The sequence below is a fragment of the Bos javanicus genome, chromosome 1, assembly GCF_032452875.1.
Source record: "Bos javanicus breed banteng chromosome 1, ARS-OSU_banteng_1.0, whole genome shotgun sequence".
Taxonomy (NCBI): domain Eukaryota; kingdom Metazoa; phylum Chordata; class Mammalia; order Artiodactyla; family Bovidae; genus Bos; species Bos javanicus.
The window spans coordinates 139996280-140022893 of NC_083868.1; the positions used below are offsets into that span (position 1 = coordinate 139996280).

Consider the following 26614-nt stretch of genomic DNA (forward strand, 5'->3'; position numbering starts at 1 on the left):
AGGGAAGCAGGGGTCTCCTGTACAGATTGCTGTCTAATATTAACTCACTGCCTCAAGTATGACTGTTGTTCATCAACTAAATTGCAATGCTCTAGAGCAGGGGAAGAGGGAAGATCCATTTTTGTCCAAACACTCTCTTATCCCTTTGCATATGGCAGCATCTCTTCAACGTGATTGTCTGAACTCTGACGATGACTTGGGTGATTCGATGTGGAGAACAAAGGGTTCATGCATGTTTGGATGTCCCGGCTCTGCCATCTTCAGAAACACAGAGATTTATGGACACACAGGCTGAAGCCAGGTGGGTTTCATCATCTCTAAGTCTGGGAACAGAGGCAAGAGGTCAAGTGGGTAGATGGAGTTCTTAGCTCAGCTCTTAGCTAAGAAAAAAAAGATGGTCCAACAGCACCGAGTGTTGGACACTGGAATTCTGTGGAAAAGGGAGAGGCCCAGTTACTGGCATCATTTTTCTGGGGCTCCATCCTGAAGGCAACATAGGGTCCTTCTCCATTTTTGAATTCTCTGCTTTTCAAAGAGGAGTTTTAGGCAGTTCTATTTCAAAAATGATCCGGCTACCTCTCTACACTGCCATCTGTGATGACTGCTTATCACTAATGGAGCACTTTCTAAAGAACAAAAAACAGAGGGACAACCTGTGGCCTGATGACATGGACTCATGATGCTCCTGAGCCTCCAAGTCTCTGCAGGACAGAGTAAGGGTGTACATCTTGGGATCATCCAAAATTAACTGAGAGCCTACCATGATCTCTGGACACAGACTACCTTGGATGAATACATGCAGCCCAGAGTCACTTTACAGTTGAGGTGATGGAAGCTCAGAGAGAAGTGATACAGCTATTAAGTGATAAGAACAGAACTCAAGACCCCACCTGTCAGTCCAAGACTGCCCATTACTTGGCCAAGCGTGTCCTCAGCCGGACCCCTAAGAGTCAGGCACGGAGTCTGCGTGACACTAGCTTGCTTATAATTCCATGCTGGGTCATGGGGCACGACACTTGAAAGTGGTGAAATGACTTTCTTTTAAAGTGTGGGATTTTCCTTTTTGCCAGTTTCCAGTTATCAGACTTGGAATCTAATCCATCATTCTACAACATTGCAGAGAAGCATAAAGATGGCAGCTTGGTCGATATATTTTAAGATTTCCTGGATCATCAAAATGCTCCGTCTTGGTGCATAATTCTCTGGGGCATTGATTTTCAGACACATTTTATCCGTTACTTGCAAAATTCCACGGACGACTTTATTGGAGGATTTTTGGGGGCCTTGATTAGAATGTAAATGAGTTATGCTAGAGCACCAAGCTCTCTGGACAGAAAGGTATGAATGATAATTGGGTTTCTCTGCCTAAATGCTAGGAGAGAGGTCCTCAAAGAGACAGAAAAACCTCCTGGTAGGAGGCTGCATGTCTCCCAGGCACTGTCAACATGATAAGTGGAGCTTAAATAGTGGAGCTTGTTATTTAAATGCTAATGAATCTTTTCCAGAAAATTACCCAGTCCTTTACATAAGTTTTGAGGGTTCTTATTTTTATTCTTCTTTAAGCTGCTTGTTGGTGCAGCTAGGGATCAAGTTTACTCCTGGTGTGGATGCTTGTGGAAAAAGGGGTCAGCTTGAGAGTCTCACTTTCAGGACACAGTTTCCTCAAACTCCCCAAACCCCACACCTGTGAGCTTCCTCCTGCCAAGCTCACCCACCAACGGTGGGCCAGAGAGAAACCTTCACTCCCACAGACCCCTTTCACCAATAAGATCACTCTATCTGGAAAGTTCCATGGTCACGTTGCACTGTTCAGGCCAGAAGTCTTTTCCAGTTAATTTTGTTCATTATCACTTTTTTTTTTTCCCTAGATGAAGACAGCTTTACCAGTGGCCTGATAATGTTGGGAATATAGGTCATGATATTACTTTTTGAACTGCAGTTTGTCCTGCTCTAAGCAAGCATCCTATGGGCAAAATTGTCTCTGTATACTACAGAGAATACTACTCTGTAGAATACTACAGAGGGGTTGACACATTTTTTAATCATCAAGTTTTCTGACCTGAACTGAACTTTTCTGTAAGATAGTTTCTAAGATAGCAGCTAAAACAAAAACCTTACTTGGGTTCCACTTAGTAATCTCCTTTGTACATCTTCCTAGTTAATCTATTAACCAAATAAATGTTGGGGTTTACTGCCTCTGCATGGAAAGTAGTTTATCTGGGACCTCAACATTATAAATAAATTCCAGTGATGAGGTACCATGCTTGCTAAGCAATCAATGATAGGGTGTAAGTGATATAAATAACTCTTGGCCTTTCAACACCAGGTCTGAACTGGAATTATTAAGCTTCTGCCCATTGAATCAAATTATTTTAATTATCTTGAACTTGGGATAAGAGAGGATTTGGCAGATAATAGGGTTATAAAACATGCCATGTGGACCGCAATTGTGGGATTAATCGGCTTTTACTCCCTGCCACTGGTTTTTGACTTTTTCAGATGCTGAGGCCTCGGCTTTGTAGGATGAATTTACCAGTTGTCTCATAGAGAGAATGTAATGAGGAGGGGGCTGAATATTCCTATCATTTAAAGAATAAATATTTATGATTCACACCCTAGACTCTTCATCCCCATCAGGTACTTTTCCGCTGTATGTTGAGTACCAGGATAGGTGATGGAGTGTGGCACATTTTTTTTTTAAAGTCACAACAGGAAAGATTCAATCCATGTTGTAAACTCTTCTTATTTTATATATATGGGAAGTGACTTTCCTCCCTGGAGGTCCTATTGGAGGCATCGTCTCTGCTTAGAGGCAGTGTGGAGGGGTTGAGAGTGGGGTTTTAGGGTGAGCTCCTCTGAAACTGGTGCAGCATCACTCCTTGAGGGCTGTGACCTCACCAAGTGCCCACTGCCTTCCTCTCCGGGACTGGGGTGATGACCTCACCCACCATCAACACTGTCGAGAGATGTGAGTGAGATTAACCAGCTAGTGAACTGCAGGCATGTGGGAGGAATCAACCAACCTGGGACCGAACCCGTGATTCCTGAGTGACAAACACTTGACCAGGGATGGAGAGCATCCTGTTTAATGAAGATGATGATGGGAGATTTGGTAGGTGGACCAGGAAGGCTAGAAATTCACTTTAGAGAACTTGACAGGAAATAGCCATGAAAAATCACAGAACTAGATGTTGGACAGTGGAGCCTAGGTTGTTGCCATCTGTGGCGTCACAAAGAATTGGACACAATTAGCGACGGAACAAAAACAACAGCATAAAATGCTGGAGAATGCCAGGAATGCAGAAAGGCACCAACTGGTAGTAACTAGGGGAGACAGAGGTGAGGGGTGCAGGGGGACATGTCTTATTTGTCTACTAGTCCAGCCCTGCATGTGCCTGGGCTGCTTGGTGAACACTCTTTGCATGAAAGAATGAGTGACAATGGATGCATGATGTCCAGGCAAATATGACAAAACACACCCGGGTGATCTCTAATAGTGATCACACATCTTTGTACCCTTGCACTCTTGTAAGTAAAGACGTGTATTCAGGTTCCCCAAAGTAATGATAACTCTCGAGAAAAAGAAAGTGTTACTTGCTCAGTTGCGACTCTAGGGACTGTAGCCTCCCAGGCTCCTCAGTCCATGGAATTCTCCAGGCAAGAATACTGGAGTAGAATGTCATGTTCTTCGCCAGGGAATCTTCCCAACTCAGGGATCGAGCCCAGGTCTCCTGCATTGCAGGTAGATTCTTTACCATTCGAGCTACCTTCAGTTCAGTTCAGTATAGTAGCTCAGTTGTGTTGACTCTTTGCAACCCCATGAATCGCAGCACGACAGGCCTCCCTGTCTATCACCAGCTCCCGGAGTTTATTCAAACTCATGTCCATCGAGTCGGTGATGCCACCTAGCCATTTCATCTTCTGTCATCCCCTTCTCCTCCTGCCCCAATCCCTCCCAGCATCAGAGTCTTTTCCAGTGTGTCGACTCTTTGCATGAGGTGGCCAAAGTATTAGAGTTTCAGCTTTAGCATCAGTCCTTCCAATGAACACCCAGGACTGATCTCTTTTAGAATGGACTGGTTGGATCTCCTTGCAGTCCAAGGGACTCTCAAGAGTCTTCTCCAACACCACAGTTCAAAAGCATCAATTCTTCGGTGCTCAGCTTTCTTCACAGTCCAACTCTCACTTCCATACATGACCACAGGAAAAACCATAGCCTTGACTAGATGGATCTTTGTTGGCAAAGTAATATCTCTGCTTTTTAATATGCTATCTAGGTTGGTCATAACTTTCCTTACAAGGAGTAAGTGTCTTTTAATTTCATGGATGCAATCACCATTAAGTATCTGCAAAGTGTCCTGGCCCTGGGGGTTGGGGGTGGAGGGAGGATGCGACTGTGTACATAGAAACACTTCTAACGGCAAATCCTGCCTGGTCCCCATAACCCCACTGCTGACTCATCATCCCATCATGCTGTTCTAATTTTTCCTTGTTCAGTTCAGTTCAGTTCAGTCACTCAGTTGTGTCCAACTCTTTACGACCCCATGGACTGCAGCATACCAGGCATCCCTGTCCATCACCAACTCCCAGAGCTTGCTCAAACTCATGTCCATTGAGTTGGTGATGCCATCCAACCATCTCATCCTGTTTTCCCCTTCTCCTCCTGTCTTCAATCTTTCCCAGCATCAGGGTCTTTTCCAATGAGTCACTTCTTCACACCAGGTGGCCAAAGTATTGGAGTTTCAGCTTCAGGATCAGTCCTTCCAGTGAATATTCAGGACTGATTTTCTTTAGGATGGACTGGTTGGATCGCCTTGCAGTCCAAGAAACTCTCAAGAGCCTTCTCCAATATCACAGTTCAAAAGCATCAATTCTTCGGCACTCAGCTTTCTTTATAGTCCAACTCTCACATCCATACATGACTACTGCAAAAACCATAGCTTTGACTAGATGGACCTTTGTTGGCAAAGTAATGCCTCTGCTTTTTAATATGCTGTCTAAGTTGGTCATAACTTTTCTTCCAAGGAGCAAGCATCTTTTAATTTCATGGCTGCAGTCACCATCTGCAGTGATTCTGGAACCCCCCAAAATAAAGTCTCACACTATTTCCTTTGTTTCCTATCTATTTGCCACGAAATGATGGGACCAGATGCCATGATCTTGGTTTTCTGAATATTGAGTTTTTTTTTTTAATTTTTTAGCTTTACAATATTGTATTGGTTTTGCCATATATCAACATGAATCCACCACAGGTATAAATGTGAATGTTGAGTTTTAAGCCGGTTTTTTCACTCTCCTCTTTCACTTTCATCATGAGGCTCTTTAGTTCTTCTTCACTTTCTGCCATAAGGGTGGTGTCATTTACATATCTGAGGTTATTGATATTTCTCCAGTGATCTTGATTCTAGCTTGTGCATCATCCAGCCCAGCATGTCTCATGATGTACTCTGCATATAAGTTAAATAAGCAGGGTGACAATATACAGCCTTGACGGACTCCTCTCCCAATTTGGAACCAGTCTGTTGTTCCATGTCCAGTTCTAACTATTGTTTCTTGACCTGCATACAGATTTATCAGGAGGCAGGTCAGGTGGTCTGGTATTCCCATCTCTTTCAGAATTTTCCACAGTTTATTGTGATCCACACAGTCAAAGGCTTTGGCATAGTCAACAAAGCAGAAGTAGATGTTTTTCTGGAACTCTCTTGCTTTGTTGATGATCCAACGTATGTTGGAAATTTGATCTCTGGTTCCTCTGCCTTTTCTAAATCCAGCTTGAACATCTGAAAGTTCACAGTTCATGTATTGTTGAAGCCTGGCTTGGAGAATTTTGAACATTACTAGCATGAGATGAGTGCAATTGTGTGGTAGTTTCAGCATTCTTTGGCATTGCCTTTCTTTGGGATCGGAATGAAAACTGACTTTTTCCAGTCCTGTGGCCACTGCTGAGTTTTCCAAACTTGCTGGCATATTGAGTGCAGCACTTTCACAGCATCATCTTTTAGGATTTAAAGTAGCCTAACTGGAAATCCATTACCTCCACTAGCTTTGTTCGTAGTGATGCTTCCTAAGGCTCATTACACTTCACACTCCAGGATGTCTGGCTCTAGGTAAGTGATCACACCATTGTGGTTATGTGGGTCATGAAGATCTTTTTTGTATAATTCTTCTGTGTATTCTTGCCACCTCTTCTTAATATCTTCTGCTTCTGTTAGATCCATACCATTTCTGTCCTTTATTGTGCCCATCTTTGCATGAAATGTTCCCTTGGTACCTCTGATTTTCTTGAAGCGATCTCTAGTCTTTCCCATTCTATTGTTTTTCTCTGTTTCTTTGCACTGATCGCTGAGGAAGACTTACTGATAAATGAAAAGGGCTTTCATTCCTTGTTTCACACTGACTTCCTCCACTCAGAGGAGGTGAAAGTCTTTCTGTGCCTTATGATGCACCCCCATCCCTGAGCACTGGGCCACATGTGAAGTAACTAACATCTTCATAAATCCTTCTGAGTTGAATGAAGGAATCCTTAATGCTCCCCCACTGTACTTACACCATGAAAGCCATGAGGCCATGAGAGACACCACCGTGCCCCTTTCCACCAGCTTCCATCTCGCCCCTTCCACCAGCCTCTTGCCTGCCACTGCCCTCTCACTTGTCAGAGCTCCTGCTAGTGGCTCCGATGCAGGTCTGTGTGGATATTCTGAAAGCTGCCAGGTCAGCCTTCCCTCGTTCTCGGGCTGACTGAGCAGCTACCAGGCTCCCTGTGCTTTAGTTGCACTGCCCTCCTCTCCGGTCTTAACCTTTGATGACTAGCCCTTGTGCATCTCTGGTAGTTGAGCACTGACATAGAGCTAGAAATGCTGGTTCTTCATCTGGTGAGCAGGGAGGATGCTGTGCCACGAGCCTGGCAGGTTGAGGCTCCTGCACCACAGAGCACTCCAGGATCACGCCTAACACCTGAGGAAGTGTTTCTCAAGAATCAGTCCAGACAATCAGCGTCAGAATCACCCAGAGTGGTTGTTATAATGTAGAGTTCCTGGCCCCACCCTAGACAAAGCAGCTCAGAATCCTTGGGGGTGGAGGCCTGGAATGAGTATTTTAAACGGGCCCTCTGGGTAAGTCTGATGCATACAGAAGACTGGGAGCCACTTCCTGGGGCAATGTCCTATGTCCCCTCCCTCTTTCCTACCCTCCTCCTCAGGTCTCCATTAACAAAGGCTTGCTGAGGTCAGGGATCCACTAATGGAAGTCCCCAGGATCTATAACCTTTCTTGGGTTGAATAGCCCTAAGTTGAAAAGCCCTAGAAAAGGCAGAAGAACCAGAGATCAAATTGCCAACATCCACTGGATCATGGAAAAAATAAGAGAGTTCCAGAAAAACATCTATTTCTGCTTTATTGACTATGCCAAAGTCTTTGACTGTGTGGATCACAATAAACTGTGGAAAATTCTGAAAGAGATGAGAATACCAGACCACCTGACCTGCCTCTTGAGAAACCTGTAAGCAGGCCAAGAAGCAACAGTTAGAACTGGACATGGAACAACAGACTGGTTCCAAATAGGAAAAGGAGTCCGTCAAGGCTGTATATTGTCACCCTGCTTATTTAACTTATATGCAGAGTACATCATGAAACATGCTGGGCTGGATGAAACACAAGCTGGAATCAAGATCACCGGAGAAATATCAATAACCTCAGATATGCAGATGACACCACCCTTATGGCAGAAAGTGAAGAAGAACCTAAAGAGCCTCATGATGAAAGTGAAAGAGGAGAGTGAAAAAGTTGACTTAAAACTCAACATTCAGAAAACTAAGATCATGGCATCTGGTCCCATCACTTTGTGGCAAATAGATGGGAAACAAAGGAAATAGTGGGAGACTTTATTTTGGGGGATTCCAGAATCACTGCAGATGGTGACTGCAGCCATGAAATTAAAAGATGCTTGCTCCTTGGAAGAAAAGTTATGACCAACCTAGACAGCATATTAAAAAGCAGAGACATTACTTTGCCAACAAAGGCCCGTCTAGTCAAAGCTATGGTTTTTGCAGTAGTCATGTATGGATGTGAGAATTTGACTATAAAGAAAGCTGAGTGCCAAAGAATTGATGCTTTTGAACTGTGGTGTTGGAGAAGACTCTTGAGAATCCCTTGGACAGCAAGGAGGTCCAACTGTCCATCTTAAAGGAGATCAGTCCTGAATATTGTTTGGAAGAACTAATGCTGAAGCTGAAACTCCAATACTTTGGCCACCTGGTGTGAAGAACTGACCCACTGGAAAAGACCCTGATGCTGGGAAAGATTGTGGCAGGAGGAGAAGGGGAAGACAGAGGATGAGATGGTTGGATAGCATCACCAACTCAATGGACATGAGTTTGGGTAGGCTCCAGGAGCTGGTGATGGACAGGGAGGCCTGGCGTGCTACAGTCCATGGAGTCACAAAGAGCTGTACTCGACTGAGCAACTGAACTGACTGAAGTGGTTCAGACAGCCGTCCATGTAGTGTAGGGTCCTGAAGTCGCCAGAAGCAGACTAGGGAGGATTGTGATGGAAAAATTTGTAGCTGGGGAGAATGTCAAGGACCCAGGAGCAATTTTTAAAAGCAAGTCTCTTAATCTTACTTATTCCTTCACAAAGCTGATCCTCATTCATGTCTTCAGAAAATACTCATATCATCAGAGAAGGAAGGATGTGAGGTGACATAGAGAGGAGGAATAAAAGACTCCTTTAGAATGTTCTTCAAAACATTTTTTTCAAGTGAATTTCAGTAACGGCTAGCACTGTTTTCCTGCATAGTGTGATGTTATTTAGGAATCAACCAGTTTGCTTCATGAAGCTCAGTACATTTCATAAATGCTTTACAAGTCAGACATTATAAAAAATAGCCTTTTACATTGTAATATTTATTTTCCTAATTATAGCACTCTACTTGGAGAATGTAAATTTCTGCAAAAAGAGTGATTAATGATTTAAAAGCTAGACATCAAAGCTTCTGAAAAGATAGTAATCTGGGCATCCAAACAATTTCAATTATGAAGGAACCAGAATATCTAATTAATAAGCTTTAGATACATATTAGGGGATTTAATTTCATTGCAGTAGTTAATTTCCATATAACATGGAATCAAATATTAATAATTAAACCCAACACAATCCCTAGATTAAACAGAATTATGTTTTTCTCAAACAGTGGTTCAGGAGAAAAGCATAAGCTTGGAGGACAGACAGACCCACAGCTCAATCTGGGTTTTGCTACAGAGTACGTGTACAATTTTGGGCTGTTTCCTCACTCATAAAATGGGGGCTCTGAGAGCTGCTCTGTAAGTAGCTACCTTGCAGGGTTGTTGTAAAGATAAAAATATGACATCAATCTTTTTATCCCAACCCTGGCACAGAGTAGATGCTCACTAAGGTTAACCAATTTCTTCTTTCCCTGTGTTGTCTAAATTAAAAAAAAATATTAATAAGTTGACCTGAAATTTCTAACACTTTCATAGTAAACCAAGAGTTACTGGCTTTAGTTGATATAACTTTTTAAAAGATTTGTTTGATTTGGAGCATTTTTAAAGTTTTTGTTAAGTCTGTTACAATATTGCTTCTGTTTTATATGTTGGATTTTTGGCCACAAGACATGTGGAATCTTAGCTCCTCGACCAGGAATCACATCTGCACCCCTGCACTGGAATGCATAGTCTTAACCCCTGGACCATAAGGGAAGTCCCTCAGCCAACACAATTTTAATGACAGCTAAGATCAAACAATACCAACTCGGTCTGCCAGTCAAAGACGTCATTACACGTATCTGTTCTCAGGCAGAGAGTTAAGAAGCCCCACGCTTTACTGCACAGGGATGGACCACAGACGCCTTCTCAGCACTGACCACAGCTACACAGTTTAAATGACGTTTGACCCACTCACTCGTTCCTGGCCGAGCGTCTGAGACATCCACCAAGGGCCCCGTGGCCTGCGACACCGATTGGTAATGGACCGTGTGTGTCACTGTCAGGGACTTCTGTTTCGCGGCCTCTCCAAAGTCAGCATCTGTCAACAGGACTGTGGAGCGATCGTCTGCAGAACAGTGGAGATACAGGAAACCAGACACGATTATCCCCAGTCAGGGACTTCCTGGCCACTTCTCTCCTTAGTACTTGCATTATTATTATTTTTTTTAATTTTAAAATTTTTATGAAAGTATAAATTCTTTACAATGTTATGTTAGTTTCTGCTGTACCGTGAAGTGTACAGTGAAGTGAAGCTATGTGTATACATATATCTCTTCCCTCTTGGACCTCCGTCCTATCACCCCCGTCCCACCCCTCTGGGTCATCACAGAGCACGGAGTTGAGCTCCCCATGCTATACAGCAGGCTCCTACTAGCTGTCTATTTTACAGTTGGCAGAGTGTGAATGTCATTCCTGCTCTCCCAGTCTGTCCCGCCCCTTCCCCACTCTGTGTCTACATGTCTGTTCTTTATGCTTGCCTCTCTATTCCTTCCCTGGAAATAGGCTCATCTGTACCAATTCCCCCTCTCCAGATTCCACTTTATTGTTAATAGCCACAGCAACAAGAACCTCATCTCAACCAGCAAAAACAAAAAAATATTCAAGCACTGAATTAGAATGACTCTAGGATGCAAAAAATAGGTTTTCCTTCTTTAAGGAGCATGTCTTAAAGAGAATGACCATGGAGAAAGGCTTCCTGTCTCTCCTGGTTTCTTCTCATTAGGCACACACTGATCTGGGGAGGCCTATTGGGTGGCTGTCCATTTAACAGAGTTTGGGGTTTATGTGTTTGTCAAAAGCTCGCCTGGACACCACCAGCCTTGTCAGCGTCTCAGAGGAATGGGGCTGCTATTGTAAATAAGCAGTTTGTGGTCCATCCCTATTTCTGTTTGTGGTACAAGAAAAACTGCTCTGCGGTGGTCTGTCCTGGGGTGATGGTGAATGTTCAAGATGGGCGTGGGGGGAGGGGAAGAGAAGGGCCAGTCTTCTCGGTGCCCTGATTCCTTGATTTTAACTGTTCTGGGGTATATTTGCCTTCCCACTTCTCCCAAGCTCCAGGGACTCTTCTGCATTCTGTAACTGACTTTTCAAAATGACTCACTTGTCAGATTTCCCAGATCCTACTGGTTCAGACACTTGAAAGTTAGGGAAGCCCGGACACAGATGGATTCACAGCATTTTATGCTTTGGGAGGAGGGGCAGGTGGTCAGGAGGTGTGTCACCGCTGTTCTGTCTCAGATTTTCACTACTTTGTTGTGGTAATAATTTTCTCGTTTTCCTAAGAGTTTTTTGACTTCGAGGGATACTTTGACTAGGGTATTTGGATTTTTCATACATTTTCAGGTACCACGGGCTGAGATGATGTTCATATGCAATTATCAGTCAGCCAGGACCACATCGCAGCTGCCTTGACATGGAACGGTAATGGGAAAGTCATAAACAACACTGCTAGACGTCTGTGTCCAAAAAAGGCTCTGAACAGAACGAACCTTACAAAATCAAATTACTCAGGCTCTGGCAGGAGAGGAAAACCTCTTGAAGTCAGAATAAGATTTCTTGGCAGAAAAACATAGGAAGGACTGCCAGGAGGTTGGTGGCACCCAGCGTATGGTGTAGCCAGGCTGGTGCTACGATGGGAGCCAGGACTCAGCAGCCACCCCTCCACACCCTCTAACAGGGCTGCCTTCCCCTGGAGACAGGTTCTTACAACTGGACCAGTATCAGAGGCCCCACACCTACCTTTGTTTAGATCCCTAACACTGTGCTGTGGTTTCTAGCATACAGACCTGCTAAGAACATACAGAGGACCTGTGGGGTTGGGTGTGCAGTTTTAATGGGGCATTTCAAGTGCCTATCTGTTTTTGAGGTTGGCCATCCATTCCGGCTAGAAATTAATGGCACTCCCATATCAGATCCTTGTAGGCAGAGCCCAGAGCGTTTGAAAGCATCACGTCTCTACGTCCTCAATAACTAGAAAATGCCATCAACCAACTGTCAGGTGCCACTGGGAGGTAAACGACTCTTGGTGATGGACGATCCTGCCACAATTATGGTGCATCTCGGACGAAGGGTCGTTGCTATGTACAGAAGCGACAGGCAGACCTTTCTCTGCTGTTGGGTCGGCAGTGACCAGCTACTGGGAGGTGACACACCACTCCCAGGATCCGCCCAGTGATCTATTTTATCAGGCATAGGTAGAATTATTAAGTCTAGTGAGGAATAGTTAGCAAATGTCATAATTGTATTATAAAGTCAAAGGAGTTACAATTTGATTTCTGAACTGATGCTTGAAAGGAAATCTTAGGGGTTTTCCTTAAATTTAATTTTTATTTTATCTTGGAGTATAGTTGATTTATACTAGCTAGCTTCAGGTGTACAGCAAAGTGATTCACTTATAGACACACATCCAGTCCTTTTCAGATTCTTTTCCTGTGAGGGTAATTATGAGTTATGAGCAGAGTTGCCTGTGCTATATAGTAGGCCCTTGTTAATTATCTATTTTAAGGAAATCTTAGTTTTAAAGCTCAATTCAGTAGGTTTGATAATAGAGATTCCGTATATACTATAGGAAGGGTCATGAGAAGCCACACACGGAGCCTTGCCTGATCTGAGCCAACTGATGAAATCTCAGGTACTTCAGGATGGGTCCTCAGACAACACGGCAGTATTTGATTGAGGGCCACCACCTTGGACTTGACTGAGCTGTGCTAAGTGCTGTTATGCCTGAAGCAACCTTGAATCCAGCAACGGCATCCCAGGCCTCAGAATTTAGGAGCCACGAGGTCAGATATTTCTGCTCTTCTATTAGAGACAATACAGGGCAGGGTGGGGACAAAGGGCTATGGAGGGGTCTGGCCTGTTAAAACTGTCTTCCTGGAGGGAGGGATCAAGGGTCCATGCCAGAAGGTGGGTCGCTTTAGTCAAACCACAGAGAAGGGCTGTCCTGGGATGGAGTGCCAACAAACATCTTCCAGAACAAACACAGAGTGAAGTTTGAAAAGGGGCAGCCTAGGAAACCTGCCTCAGAGTCTGTTTCCATGGATACCAGGGGGGTCCAGCCATACTTCTAAGGGGAGGGGTTCTGGGAGGTAGCCTTGTTGATATGGAAGCAGGTGACAGCCACCAAAGGTGAAGCAGGGGGCCAGAAGGGGGCTCTGCTTTGGTTCCGCTCCTGTCCGTGTGACCTTCAAGCTACAGAACTTCTTGAAGTCCCTGTTCCTAAGGAGTTTTCCTATGTGCATTGAGAGGAATGAGTTAAATAAATGCATATAAAGTACATATAAAGGATGTGATTGTTTAAAGAGCTCTTAATTATTCTTATTGTTTAGTGACTAAGTCATGTTCAACTCTCTGTGACCCCATGGACTGTAGCCCACCAGGCTCCTCTGTCCATGGGATTTCCCAGGCAAGAATACTGGAGTGGGTTGCCGTTTCCTTCTTCAGGGGATCTTCCCAACCCAGGGATCGAACCCACATCTCCTGTGTCTCCTGCACTGGCAGGCGGATTCTTTACCACTAGCACCACCTAGGAAGCCCAAGGATTTAATAGCCATATTTAAACAACCCAGTATAATTGGGATGCTCTAAGGACCAAGGCAACCCACTCCAGTATTCTTACCTCAAGAATCCCACGGACAGAGGAGCCTGGTGGGCTACAGTCCATAGGGTTGCAAAGAGTCAGACACGTCTGAGTGATACAAGGACCTAACTAGTAAACTTCAGAAGGGAGCCTCATGTGTTTAGGGAGACTCTAGGGGCAAGATCAGGGGGCTCTTGTTTGTCCATATTTCCCTGTTCCCTCTGTGTGCTTAGTCATGTCCAACTCTTTTGTGATCCCATGGATGCCGCCTGCCAGGGTCCTCTGGTCATGGAATTTTCCAGGCAAGAATACTGGAGTGTGTTGCTGTTTCCTTTTCCAGGGGATCTTCCCGACTCAGGGATTGAACCTGGGGATTCTTTACCACTGAGCCGCCAGAGAAGCCCAATGAGCTCTTAATAAATGTTAGCTATTCTTCTGATCATTGCAGCAATGGAAATATGAGACGTCTGATTCCGGAATAAATAGAACCATCTAAACAGGCTGTGTGGACAGAGGACTTAGAGTAGAAAAAGGCCAGAAGGAGTCGAGACACCTGGGTTCAGGGCAGACAGGGGCTGAAGTTCTGCAGGTGTCTGTTTGTGATCATGGAGTAGGGGAACTGGGACTTTCCCAAAGCCGTGAGAAAGAAACCATCACTGGATATCTATGGGGTGCCAAGGGATGGAGAAAGATGCCCTGTGCAAAGACATCTGTAGAATTTAAACGTTTTCTTTAATAAAGTCCTTAGTGGAGTTGAGGAGGAGCTCAGAAAGTGGGTTTCCAAGATGGGGTCTTAGTGTGCAGCCCGTAGTGGCTTGCTTGATTACAGATGTTGTTTCTGTGGAGTAGCACTGACAGCCTCTCAAGGAAAATCCAACTTGGGTCAGAGTTGGGGTTCTCCCAGGTGAACTCTGCGGTTTATCTAAGTTCATGTCCCCCATATTTGCTGGTACTTATTGTTCTCAAAGCAGTTGTCTACCTTCTAACTTGTTTGCTCATGTAACATTCAAGATGTTCCCATATCTAGTATTTTCAGTGGCTCAGGGTTTAGGCAGAGAGGGCATGGCGGTAGCAGCCACATTGTGTAAAGCGGCAAACAGGACACCTTACCGATGGTTTCCATTGTATCTCTCTCTTCAATCAAGAGCTGAGCCCTGGGTATGTCAATATGCATCCTCAGGGTTTGCTGCTGCTTGCTCAAGGTGTCTGAAGTCCGGGTATTTTTACTGGGAATAAAATAAGGGGGATACATTAATGAATTTGTTCAGTGTTACATTAGGCACACCAACTAGACTTATTATCTAATTAAGTGAATGCTGGTGGGGAGGGGAGGGAAAGGAGCACATGATGGTTTTTTCCTCCTTCATGCAAATGATATTTATTAAGTTTCAGCAATCAGTTGTGAGGTTCAGAAAATATCAACTGTCAGTAGAGGTTGGTTCTACAACTATCAGTAGAAACTTACTTCGGAATTTCCCATTTCTTGTGTAAAAACCAAACAAATATACATACAGAAACATTCTTAAATCAACAACATTTTCATTGGTTAGACATGAAATATTCTAAAGATGGCAAGGGAGAAAACATGTGTACTGGTTATTCCCTGGATGGGGTTTTACTAGTAAATTTGTTTTCTACATGGAGTCACTTTTTTTTGTTGTTGTTCTAGTAACAAATCATAAACCTTGTTAGCTTTCCTGACAATAGTTTAGTTTTCTGAATCCAATTACATTTTAGAAGAGAGAGAGAAAAAAAAAAGCAATTACTATAAGAATTTATCTCAAAATTTGTGTACCAGAAAATTGCTCTTAGAGTGAGCTGTCTTCTAAAAGTAAATGAAAATAGGTAGTAAAGCTGTGTGGTATAATCAAGTTCAGTTACAGCTCAGAGTAAAAAAAAAAAAAATCTGCATGTTGGACAAAAATACAAAAAAGTCGATAAAAGCTTTAATTAGCAATCCACATTAGAAAAATGGTTGTTCAATCTTTACAGAATTATAAGAATCAAGCAGATTTAAAAATATATTCTGAAATACCCTCCAGAAAGCAGCAACCATTCAGATAATTAAATCAATGTGATAATCTATGGCGTCCCTAAATCTAGCTCATTTACTGCCAAATTCTGTTTTGAGAGAGATTTGTGGTGCTTGGCACACTCTTGATGGTTCACCTGCTGTTAATTACATGTAATAGGGACAATAAAGGTGCGTCTGTACTGAAATCTCAAATGCTTTTAGCTTCAATCAACCATTCACCAGGAGTCCCAGATTCCTCCTCCACCATGAGGACTCATCCACTCTTGAACCATGTGGTTGATGAATGTTAATAATCCGAAGGTCAAATTCACTCAAGAAGCCCTTTACATGTTTTTATTCACAGGTCCATGTTAATATTCTGAATATTTTACAATGGCTCTTTCTTCCTTTGGGTGTAAACAAAACAGCCCATGAAAACAGCCGCTGTGAAAGGTGCAGCAGGCCTCCTAGGACTTGATCTTGAACCAGATTTTTTTTCTCTTCAGATGAGTAACTGGGTTATGTAGCTAGACCATGCTAATTACGCAGAGCCCAAATTCAAACGTTTTGGCCTGAATTTTTTGCATGGTCTATAAATGGTTTTAAATTATTTACTTAATCAAGTTCTCACTTTATTTGTGTGTGTATTTAAAGCAAAGATTCAGATCCTTGTACAAAATGAAGAGCATTGGTAACTCGGGGGTCTGTGGTTACGTCAGATAAGCTCTATTTCCACAAAAACATATGGGGAACTCCTCCTCTGTGAATATCTGAGATCTGTTTCGAAACTTCAGGAGGGACCAGAGCTTGTCCTTGCACCAAAAATAGAAGTGTGAGCTAGTTCCTTCTGCTCCTCATGAATAGTGATGAGGCAGTCAGCGGCTGCTCAATGAACAGCTAGGAATCCGCACAGCTATACTTAACAGTGAGGGGTCTGCTTGACACAGGAAGCCAGTGACATCACTGCTGTGCTCCAGTGCGATTGGCACAAGGACTGAGAATACGACTGAACTTTGTGAACATGGACAGTCAAAGCTGGAGGTGAATGCCCCTTCACCGCAAGACTAAGCTGCCAAGCCCTGCGGCAGGAAGGTGGGAAAATGACCCCATAAACCTTAAGATTCAAAGTCTAATTGTCCCTCCTCCCTTTGCACTTGCTGTTTCCTTTGCTGGGTCACACTCCCCCGGCCCAAAGGCATGTAGTTCCCCTCTCTGTCCCTCTTTTCAGAGAAGCCAGCTGGCCCCACTGTGGGAACTCCCCATTCTCCACTTAATTTTATCTCCTCAGCACTTACAACTTTCTAGCAGGTGTTTGAATGAGTTATTTATAATGTGTCTCTGCCAATGGACTATCAGCTTCCTAAAGGGTATTTTCATCTCTTCTGTCCCCTGTATAGCCCTGAAACTTGGGACAGTAAGTGACTGAAGTAGGTGCTCAATTAATATTTGTTGAAGGTTGTTGAATGAATAATGCTTGGACACAATGGGAGCTGAGTCATACCTCCAGAAGCCTGTACTTTAGAGTCAATAACATCCTCCTCAATCTAAAAAGGTTATTAGATCTCAAGCAAGTTGCTTCTTTATCTTAATCTGTGCTGCCATATTCTATGATCTATTGTTACATGAAGGTTGATTTCCCTAAGCTATAACAATTGGTCATTAGAATAGCAGCAAACCTTTTTTTAAAAAAAGCTAATTAAGGAAACTTCATTTGTAATCTGAAAAAAGATCTGAATGTTTTTACGGTGGAAGCAAAATTGCCTCCTTTATATGATATGGGATCATGCTAAATATATTAGCTAGTTATTATTGAAATATAATCATCTGCCATCCATTTGCCATCTGGCTGTCTGATTAAAGTGACAGAGGGCTGAAGCTGGTTCCTGGTGGATGGTATTTCTGGGCTCAGCCAATAAATTATGTGCAATGGCTACAACTTCATAAAGTCAATATTTCCTTAAACTTTGGCGGGGGGTGGGGGGGGAAACTAATGACAATGTTTGCATAGCATCTCCCTTCCTCCCAAAAATTTGATATGGAGCATTCCATAAGTATAAAATAACTGTAAAGATATCAGGATATATCTCATTGTAATAGCTGGGTGAGCATTTTCACTGTTGCTGAAGCTGAAGCTCCAATACTTTGGCAACCTGATGCGAAGAGCCAACTCACTGAAAAGACCCTGATGCTGGGAAAGACTGAGGGCAGGAGGAGAAGGGGGCAGCAGAGGATAAGATGGTGACATTGCATCACCAACTCAATGGACATGAGTTTGAGTAAACTTCAGGAGAGAGTGAAGGACATGGGAGACTAGCGTGCTGCAGTTTATGGGGTTTCAAAGAGTCAGACATGACTTAGTGACTGAACGACAACAAATAAACATATAAACATAAAAAAAACTAAACTAACTTGAACTCTCAATCTGAGTTCACTTCTCTTCAGTACCTCTTCTACTTCACTACTCACAACTAGCTTTCTTATTAATACTGGTCTCTGGACACTAACTACGTGTTACTTAGTGCCTTAAGGCAACCCAGTCTCACCTTTGAGAAGGCTGGTATGCTTGAAAAACCTTTTTCTTGCCTCATCCTAGAGAAGGAAAACACTTTCTATCTGTGCACGGTGGGTGACGTCCCCCTTCTCTCTCCTCTACCAGGTGACTTGCTTGGGTGACATGGAGGAAGGTCCAGAGACGTGGGAACCAGCAATGGCAGGTGGCAGCAGGTGGGGCAGGGTTCCCCCAGAGTGGGGTCCAGCTTGTCTGTGTTTGTCGTGCGGTTGCACCTGCCTGTCTGGCTCTGGGACAGTCAATGTCACTGAAATCCGTAGATCCTTCCTTAAGGAGTGTGAATGGACGGTGAATGTTGCATTCACCTAGATCACAGGATGATACAGCTGGGAACTATTTCCAGCAGTTGTTTTTAGATGAGAGAAGCAGGGCACAGAGAGAGAAAAGGATGCCCTCCAGATCACAAAACCAGCCAGTGGCAGCATCTAGAACTTAGGTCTGTGATTCTATGTCCCAAGCTGCTCAGTCCTCACCTTCTGAGAGAAAGAAGTGGTGAAGATAGGGAACAGCAATTCTGCAGGCTTCTCTGTGCCAATGGATCTGACATTCCTAGACTTCCAGGGCCACATTTGGAACGTGGCTGGCCTTAACCTGACCAGACAGGGGACAAGGTCTTTTGTTGCTTGACCTGTTAACCTGCCAACCTTAGGTTAAATTGACCCTTCAAGAATAAAAGAATTGCTTTCTTTGATTTATCAACCAATTTATTATTTCCATTTAATTCATAAACATGTGTTTCAATAACTATTGTCCGAGAAAAATCAGATAGGCTGTGATACATCTACATAAAATATAAATATGTTCTGGGTACAGGCACTTGGCCTAGAATGATTGACTGTTTTTTCATTTCTTTTTCCCCAGAGATGAGCCATGATGATTCTGGTCCTCTGGTTCAATTCTGGTCCTCTGGTTCAATCATTTATTATTGAACTTTTTTTTTTTAATTGGGGGATAATTGCTTTGCAATGTTGTGTTGGTTTCTGCTGTGAACAACACAAATCAGTCATAATTTATATATATATATATATATATATATATATATATATATATCCCCTCCCTCATTGCTTTTACTTCTAAATTAATCCCATAAAAATCCACCTATGTGAGGAGCTTGGAAATTCTCCTCCTTTTCAATCATTTTCATCCTTTGGGAGAAAACTACCTTAAATATCTTAAGTGGGAGTAATTACTAGTTTTAATGTTCCTAATTTCATGTTGGCAACTGTCACCTGCTAATATCATTACTGATTCCTGTTCTTATCAATAGGTGGTCTTTCTGCCATGGTAATTGCCCCTATTAACAAAGAAGGAAGAAGATGCTTTCTGACATCTTACCTGGAATTCATGAGGGAGAGAACACAGCAGAGAAGCTAACTCCACATCACACTAATGGAAGAAATGTTGCACTTGTCAGGAAATGCAGACCTCCCTCCAGGGACATGGGCTTTGGGCAAGGTTGAGGGTCTAGGAGATGACGAAGGAAGTGGCCAGAAGCTATCTGGGAGGACACACAGCTGCAAGCACCAGGCTAGGGCACAGATCACTGAGGCGGACTGGGCTGCAGACAGGGACGGGCCCCTGGGCTGAGCAGATCACACCCACTCTAAAGCCATCAAAGGCAGGTGTAGACAGCCATGGTCATTGAGGCTGTGTCTAGTGTGGTCAGAGCACTTCCAAGAGAAGCCAGAAAGCCATAGTTTTGTGTGAAATGTCTTGATTTTTAAATGTCATCAACAATTTCATATTTGTAAGGCTGCATTATAACTTACTGTATTAGATAATTTTTATAAATCAAATGACTCTGGCTTGTTTTCCAGATGTTTTGTCAGATTTGTTCAACACAAGTGCACGTGTGTCTGGCAGCCTTCCCTGCGACCACTAGCCAACAAGGATGGGCTTGCAAGCTTGGGCCCAAGACACTTCATACAGCTTTTCATAATTTTCTCATGCAAGTTTGATCTAGTGTGATAGGATTAGACAGATGAAGGAGATATTTTACAGGCCATTTGAATCTCTGAGCTCTACTCTGAGCTCCAGATTGGTGCTACCAGCTTCACTGGAAGCTTAAAAAGCATCCTCAGTTCAACATGATCCATGCAAGTCCTTTCATTCTGATCAATATCCCCTTCCTTTGCCCTACATTAAAAAGGTCCATATACCAAATCTGTCATCCTAATCTCGGCATATGGCACCAGTGTTTATCTAACTGGTCACACCAACGATTTCAGAGTCATCCTTGAGTCCTTCATTATCTGTTACTAACAATTCATATTGTTTCAAACCACAGCATGGGCAAACAAAGGTGTCTGTGAGAAACGTAATCCATGGGCCAGCGGTATTCAACCTCTGTCTTAGGTCTTCAGGATACTGCTATGGACACGTCTCTTTGTGAATGATAAGAAAGTACTACTTTGATATGGAAGGGTAAGGCAGGAAGTTAAAGCCAACTGTGGTGGGGTAGGGTCTGGGAAGAGACCTTATATGCCATTGTTTTTATCTTCTACATTAGTCATCCTAGAATGACAATATCAAAGTCACCATCCGGGGCCCTGATGTTTTTCTTTCTTTTTTCATTTTGGTTGTACCTTACAGGATCTTAGTTTCCTCATCAGGGATCAAACCCAGGCCCCAGGCAGTTAAAGTGCTGACTCCTAACCACCGGACTGTCAGAGAATTCCCCTGACATTCTTCTCACCTGGTTCCTAGACACTGATTATCCTCCTGTTACTTTTGGTTTAAATTTTTATCATAGACAGTGCAAATATGGGAGTGGCTTGTACAGTTACGAACACGCTCTTATTCAGTTATGCCTAGTTGTTCATTCATTCAACAGCTATGAGTGGAACAATTATAGTGCTGGTTTCTCATAACTCAGTGATGAGACAGGTTGTGACCTCTGAGGCCAGACTAAACAGACATTTGCAGTAGAAGTTGGTGGGTGCTCTGGTGGAGGGGGTGCTGAAGAAGCCATGGGAGGTGAGGGCAAAGAGTTTTTATTGATCAGCCCATCAATTTGAACCCATTTCCTTTTGTGGATTCCTTCTCACCTGGCTAACATTAGGAAGAAGGCTTGACCTTAAGGTGGCATATTTGGTGGAAGCAAAACCAAAGCTTCTTATTGATACTTATAATGTGTCTCCTTATTCTCAGGTTAATGGGAAATATTCTTTTGGTTGAGTCTATCAGCAGCAGCAGCAGCCAATAAGATGACTACCTACAGTGTGCATAACAGCGCATTACTTGGTATCTACTCCAACTAGGCATTACACGGCTATTTAGTTTCCTAGAATGAAAACTATACGTCAGATAGAAAATGGATTATCGAGACAGTCATTAAATGAAAAGAAATCATCAAAACAAGTTGGAAATTGCTCTTTTAAACATGATATTTAGGACACTAGATCTTTTTCTTACCTCATGAGCATTTCAGCTAAACTCTTTGCATCTGGGGAAAGAAAGCTAATATTAGTACAAGATAAACAACTCACTAACATTCACTTAAGCATTTCTGACAAATATTCTACAGAATCAGATAACAATAGCCATTTTTAAATGTAATAGTATATTGAGATCACTACTAATAACTGAAACTTTTATGGATTCCTTATTTCTTCCAAATGAGGCACATATAAATAGCCACAAAAATTCTCAGATACATGATAAAGGTTTTATTATAACCTATTCACTTGTCACTTTTCAAAAACCATTTTTATTTTCAGAAGTCAGAAAATGAACATCTTGAAAGTAATTCATTATATAGTACAAATTCCAATCTTTTTGTTATCAAAATGAAAAAGCTTATGATCTCTTAAAAAAGTCATTATTAGAGAGCTATGCATCTGTTTCATTGATCAAATAATTATATACACTGCATATCACTACGTCTGGAAACCTAGATGTTTATTTCAAATCAGAAATAAAACTTTTTAAATTTCTTTCCTCTGAGGACACTGTTTACCAAGACCTGGTTACCACTCCTGGTAAAAGAAATCCTGCCTAAAAATTATGTAAATTAAAAAAAAAACTTTTTGGATGGCATCATTTTGAAATTCTAATTTCTCTTAAAATATAATTTGTTCCTTTTACACATTTTTGTCCTGACAAAAAAATGAATGTTTCCTTTCTTAGAACACAAGGGTCTTCATATTTTTCTTTCAATTTTCTTTAAAAAGCTTTGATGTTAAATGTTCAATGAATGGAACTTTCTGGGAATGGATTCAGCTGACTGTGAGTGTGAGTGAAGCAATGCATTTGTTGGAGCATTTTGGTTTTGGGGGGCTGACCCTTGAATGCAGTCGCTTTCGTGTCAGGGAGCAGGATGCTATAACTGGGAGGTGTGGATGGACAGTCACAGGAATAGCCACACACAGGCAGTCATCCTGTGAACCAAAGCACTGCTCTTCAAGTCAGGGTGCCAAGTCCCACCTACAAGGAGGCCCCGGGCTTGTGCACAGATGGGTGCAGTCTGGGAAGTGAAACAGCTCCCTTCACCCCATCCATATGGCAAAGCAAAGAAGGCAAAGCAGCATTGAATTTCCCATTTATCTGCATTTACATTTATCTGCAAAGACAAGATAAGCTTCTTCCCTTCCTGAATGATTTAACACTTGCAAAGTAAATATACATATACACACATATAAGGTGCCAGAAGCTTGGGATTAATTAGCTCTATGGAACAACCAAGCACTGGCTAGTTCAATGCTCTAAAAAGAGGCTGGAATTCCGCTGCACATCAGCTCACAATGTGAAGGGAACTCAGACTCAGACATCTTCAGGATGGATCTGCGTTCCTTGTTCTGACACCATCATCATTCTTTTTCTATTCCTGAAGCTAATCACCACAGCTTTCTCTCCTGTGATTTTTTTTTCCTACCAATGTGCCAAGGAAAGACAGCTTCCAACCAGTGGGGATAGAGGTCCCTCTGGTACTGACAAGCTCCAAAGCAAAATTTCTGTGTCTACAATTAATAGGCAGCTTCATCCACATGCTTCGGTACCCAAAGCTTCTTTGGTCTACCCTTCCCTATGCTCATCACTTACAGTGGATCCCTTTCTCTGTCTATCTTGACTACTATTTCCTCCTTCTGACTCATCTGAAGCTGTGAGCAACATCATCTTCATGGAAACTCGCTTCTTCTGTGAGCCCCCCTTGAGGAAGCTGAGAGTTGGTGGAGTGTGAAGCTGGTGGAGAGTCTGGATGACACAGCTGCCATCAGAGACCAGGCACGAATGTCTCCTGGGGGTGGGGCCAAGTAGACTAGGGTCACATGCTAGGAACCCGGATTACTTGGGACTGCCAGCCCACATCCCCTTTATACCCATCTGAGCCCTCCTTCAGAAATCAGGAAACTGGGATCCAGATACATTCAATCATTTGCTGCAGCTGAGCAGGTAATCATAACTAGTGTCTGTTGATACAAACTCTTTTAAAATCATTATCCTCAAAGTTTTTTATACTGGAGTGGGTAGCCATTCCCTTCTCCAGGGGATCTTTCTGACCCAGGGATTGAACCCCGGTCTCCTGCATGGCAGGTGGATTCTTTACCATCTGAGCCACCAGGGAAGCCCTTTATCTATAGAGGTGGACACATGTCATATCCTTAGGGCCACACAGAGGACTGCATTCCTCATGACAGCTGACCAAGGGACACACCCTGGCAGGCACTGCCTCAGGCTGGGTCAGTTGTAGAGGAAGTAAGACTGATATCACCTTAAAGAGAGCGCACACTAACAGGGAGAATGCTCCAGGGCACAGAAGGAGCCAGTGGTGGAATTCTGAGCTCCTTTAGGAAGCAAGGAAACAGCAATTTGGGTGCAGGCTGAGATACCTGGCTTCAGACATATCGAGTCCTTTAATGTATTAAAGTAAATTGTGGGGCGGGGGGCAGTTGGGAGAGATGTCAAGGATATGATGGGTTCTGGGTCTTCTGTTCATACAGGGGGTGGGGAGGAGAAAAGGAAGCACTCTGGACACTCTCCTCTTTAAGGGCAAGAAGGGGATGTGGGACAAATTAAGAGAATATTTTTAAAATCATGGAGTCGTGGATTCTTAAAAGCATCATAGACTTTTCAAATCCTCCTCTAATAAATGTCTGAATCCCTTCCAGAGTGCCCTGGACAGATGCTATAATGAGCCGGGGCCAACAGTAGCCCCAGGGAAGACAATACCTTTGCTGACCGGACAGTGCCTACATCTCCTCCATCACTGACCTGGCTTCCATGCCTGTTGAGGGCTCCCCACTCAACACATCAGTCTCCCTAGGACTTCAGCTTTTTTCTGTCTCCCCAGTCCAATTCTCATTTCCTCATCAGCATCTCCCTCTTTGGTCTGTCCAGCTCCAGACTCTCAGCCCTCTAAGCAGCTTGCCCACAGCAGAAAGGGCAGAAATGGCTCTAAGTCACACTCCTCACTAGGTCACATCTGTGCTCTGAAATTCTCAAAGGAGACTCCCTGCCAATAGGACTCCTCAGCTCAGGGTACCAGCCTCCCGTGCTGGACCTAGTTGTCTTTCTAGCTTGGTTCCCTCTTACTTTGAACCGCCAACCCTCTCTGAGTTTTCTGTTCTTGCATTATCTGCCAAGAGCCCCCATGATTTTGTTCCTCCAAGCCCTTGCCCCCACCCTTCCCCCAGACATGAGTTGCTCTGTACACCCTCCCGACCCAGCAGGTGATGCTGGTGTTCTGGTTTCCTGGGCTTCTGAGGACCTTTGTACCTGTCTAGCATCTCTGCATCTGTTCAGCTCAGTCTTGGCACTTTGCATCATGACTTCCTGGTTTCACGCTGTCTCTCTAACGGCCCTTTTGTCTTTATCTCCAGACTCTGGTATAATAAAACCACACAGTCTTTTCCTGAGGATACAATTCATTATGAAAAACACCTTCCTATTCTTATGTTGAAATCCCTTGATGTAATTTCTCCTTGGCTATAAGAAGGGCACCTTCTGGAACCACTGAGAAGCCATTTGAATATTTCCAGGTAGCTGGCATGTCCGAGGTAGCTTGGCTTCAGTCTTCTCTTTTCTGGGCTGAATTCTCTAATTTTCTCAATCACTCCTCAGACGGCAGAATTTCTAGGCAATTCTCCACTTGGGACTCTCTTCTATGGAAGACCTGTGATTTCTTGTTGTCCTTTATTAAATAAGGCTAAGCACAGAAACTGGTAAATTTTTTGATAGTCTCTTACCCACTGTTGGGAACACAGTGCTCATTATATGTTACATAAATGAATTTTTCACAACTTACATTGGAGACTTTCCAATTATCCCTATTAAATTTTATCTCCTTGGTTTTAGCCTTTCATCCTGTACTACATTAGCTCCCACCTGGATTTATGCCATCTCAGAAATCAGCTTAGCTCACCTATATTTCAGCCCAGTGCTGTAACCTGGCCCTCTCTTCTCTATCAACCCTGTCAAAGTGCAAATAGGATTTGTCCAGGCTGTGGCTGATCCCTATCATGTCCTTTGATGCTCACAAACTACCCTATAACCTAAACTAATTTACTTCAATCTACTGTTTCTAGAACTTACTGTTTTTTTGAAAATGGGTATGGAGTATAGTTCCTAACACCTCTAATCTGATTGTTCAAAGATGATGTACAAAGGTCCTTGGGATTACATCTGAAAACATTTTGTTCAGAATCTTAAAAAAAAATTTTTGGGGGGAGTTTGCAATACTTTGAACACCTGATGCAAAGAGCCGACTCATTGGAAAAGACCCTGAAGATGGGAAAGATTGAGGACAGGAGGAGAAGACAGTGACAGAGGATGAAATGGTTAGATGGCATCACCGACTCAATGGACATGAGTTTGAGCAAATTCTGGGAGAGAGTGGAGGGCAGGAAGCCTGACATGCTGTAGTCTGTGGGGTCCAAAGAGTCAGACCCGACTGAGTGACTGAACGACAGCAATGGAGGGAACCACACGACACCTTGGCTAATTTTTCCAGTGAGAGAAACCGTCCCTCTTGGGGATTATCACTGCATCGACTGGTGCCCGCAGTTTGGTTCTCATCATCTGGGGTCCTGTGTAATAGTTCGTTGTAAGCCTGGCTTGCCTGATCTACACGCAAGGAGTTAGGAAGATGACTTTAGGTAGCATCCTCTCCAGTCCTCCCCAAATCACTAGCACATAGTCGGTTTTGAAAGAGTAAATCAATTTAAATAATCAGGGGCTTTGATGATTTTCTCAAACAACCCAAGTTATCCTTTTTCCTTTTCCTTCCTGCCATCGCTCCCTCCCTTCCTTTCTCAAAACCCCCCTCATCCTTCCTTCTTTTTCTATAATTCTTTTTTCACATTTTCTGGTCTTAATAGCACCTCTCTTGGTTCACACCAAAGTAAAACAGATGCTGAGTCCGTCTTCTTCTACCTGCCATCTGTTAAGATGAGAACATCATCTCAAGTCTTCTTTTCCTTCTTTCCTAACACAGCTCCACGCTCTTTTGTGTTGTCT

General features: G+C 43.2%; 1 protein-coding gene across 1 annotated transcript in view; it reads right to left on the reverse strand.

Annotated features, from left to right (window-relative positions):
* The window catches only part of DSCAM (DS cell adhesion molecule), a 696196-nt gene that overhangs the window by 20125 nt on the left and 649457 nt on the right, over window positions 1-26614 (reverse strand). The window contains exons 28-30 of the mRNA XM_061425997.1: window positions 21575-21605; window positions 14688-14803; window positions 9915-10064 (exon numbers count right to left, since the gene is read on the reverse strand). Of these exons, the coding sequence (XP_061281981.1) occupies window positions 9915-10064; window positions 14688-14803; window positions 21575-21605 (297 nt within the window). The remainder of the gene's footprint in view (window positions 1-9914; window positions 10065-14687; window positions 14804-21574; window positions 21606-26614) is intronic.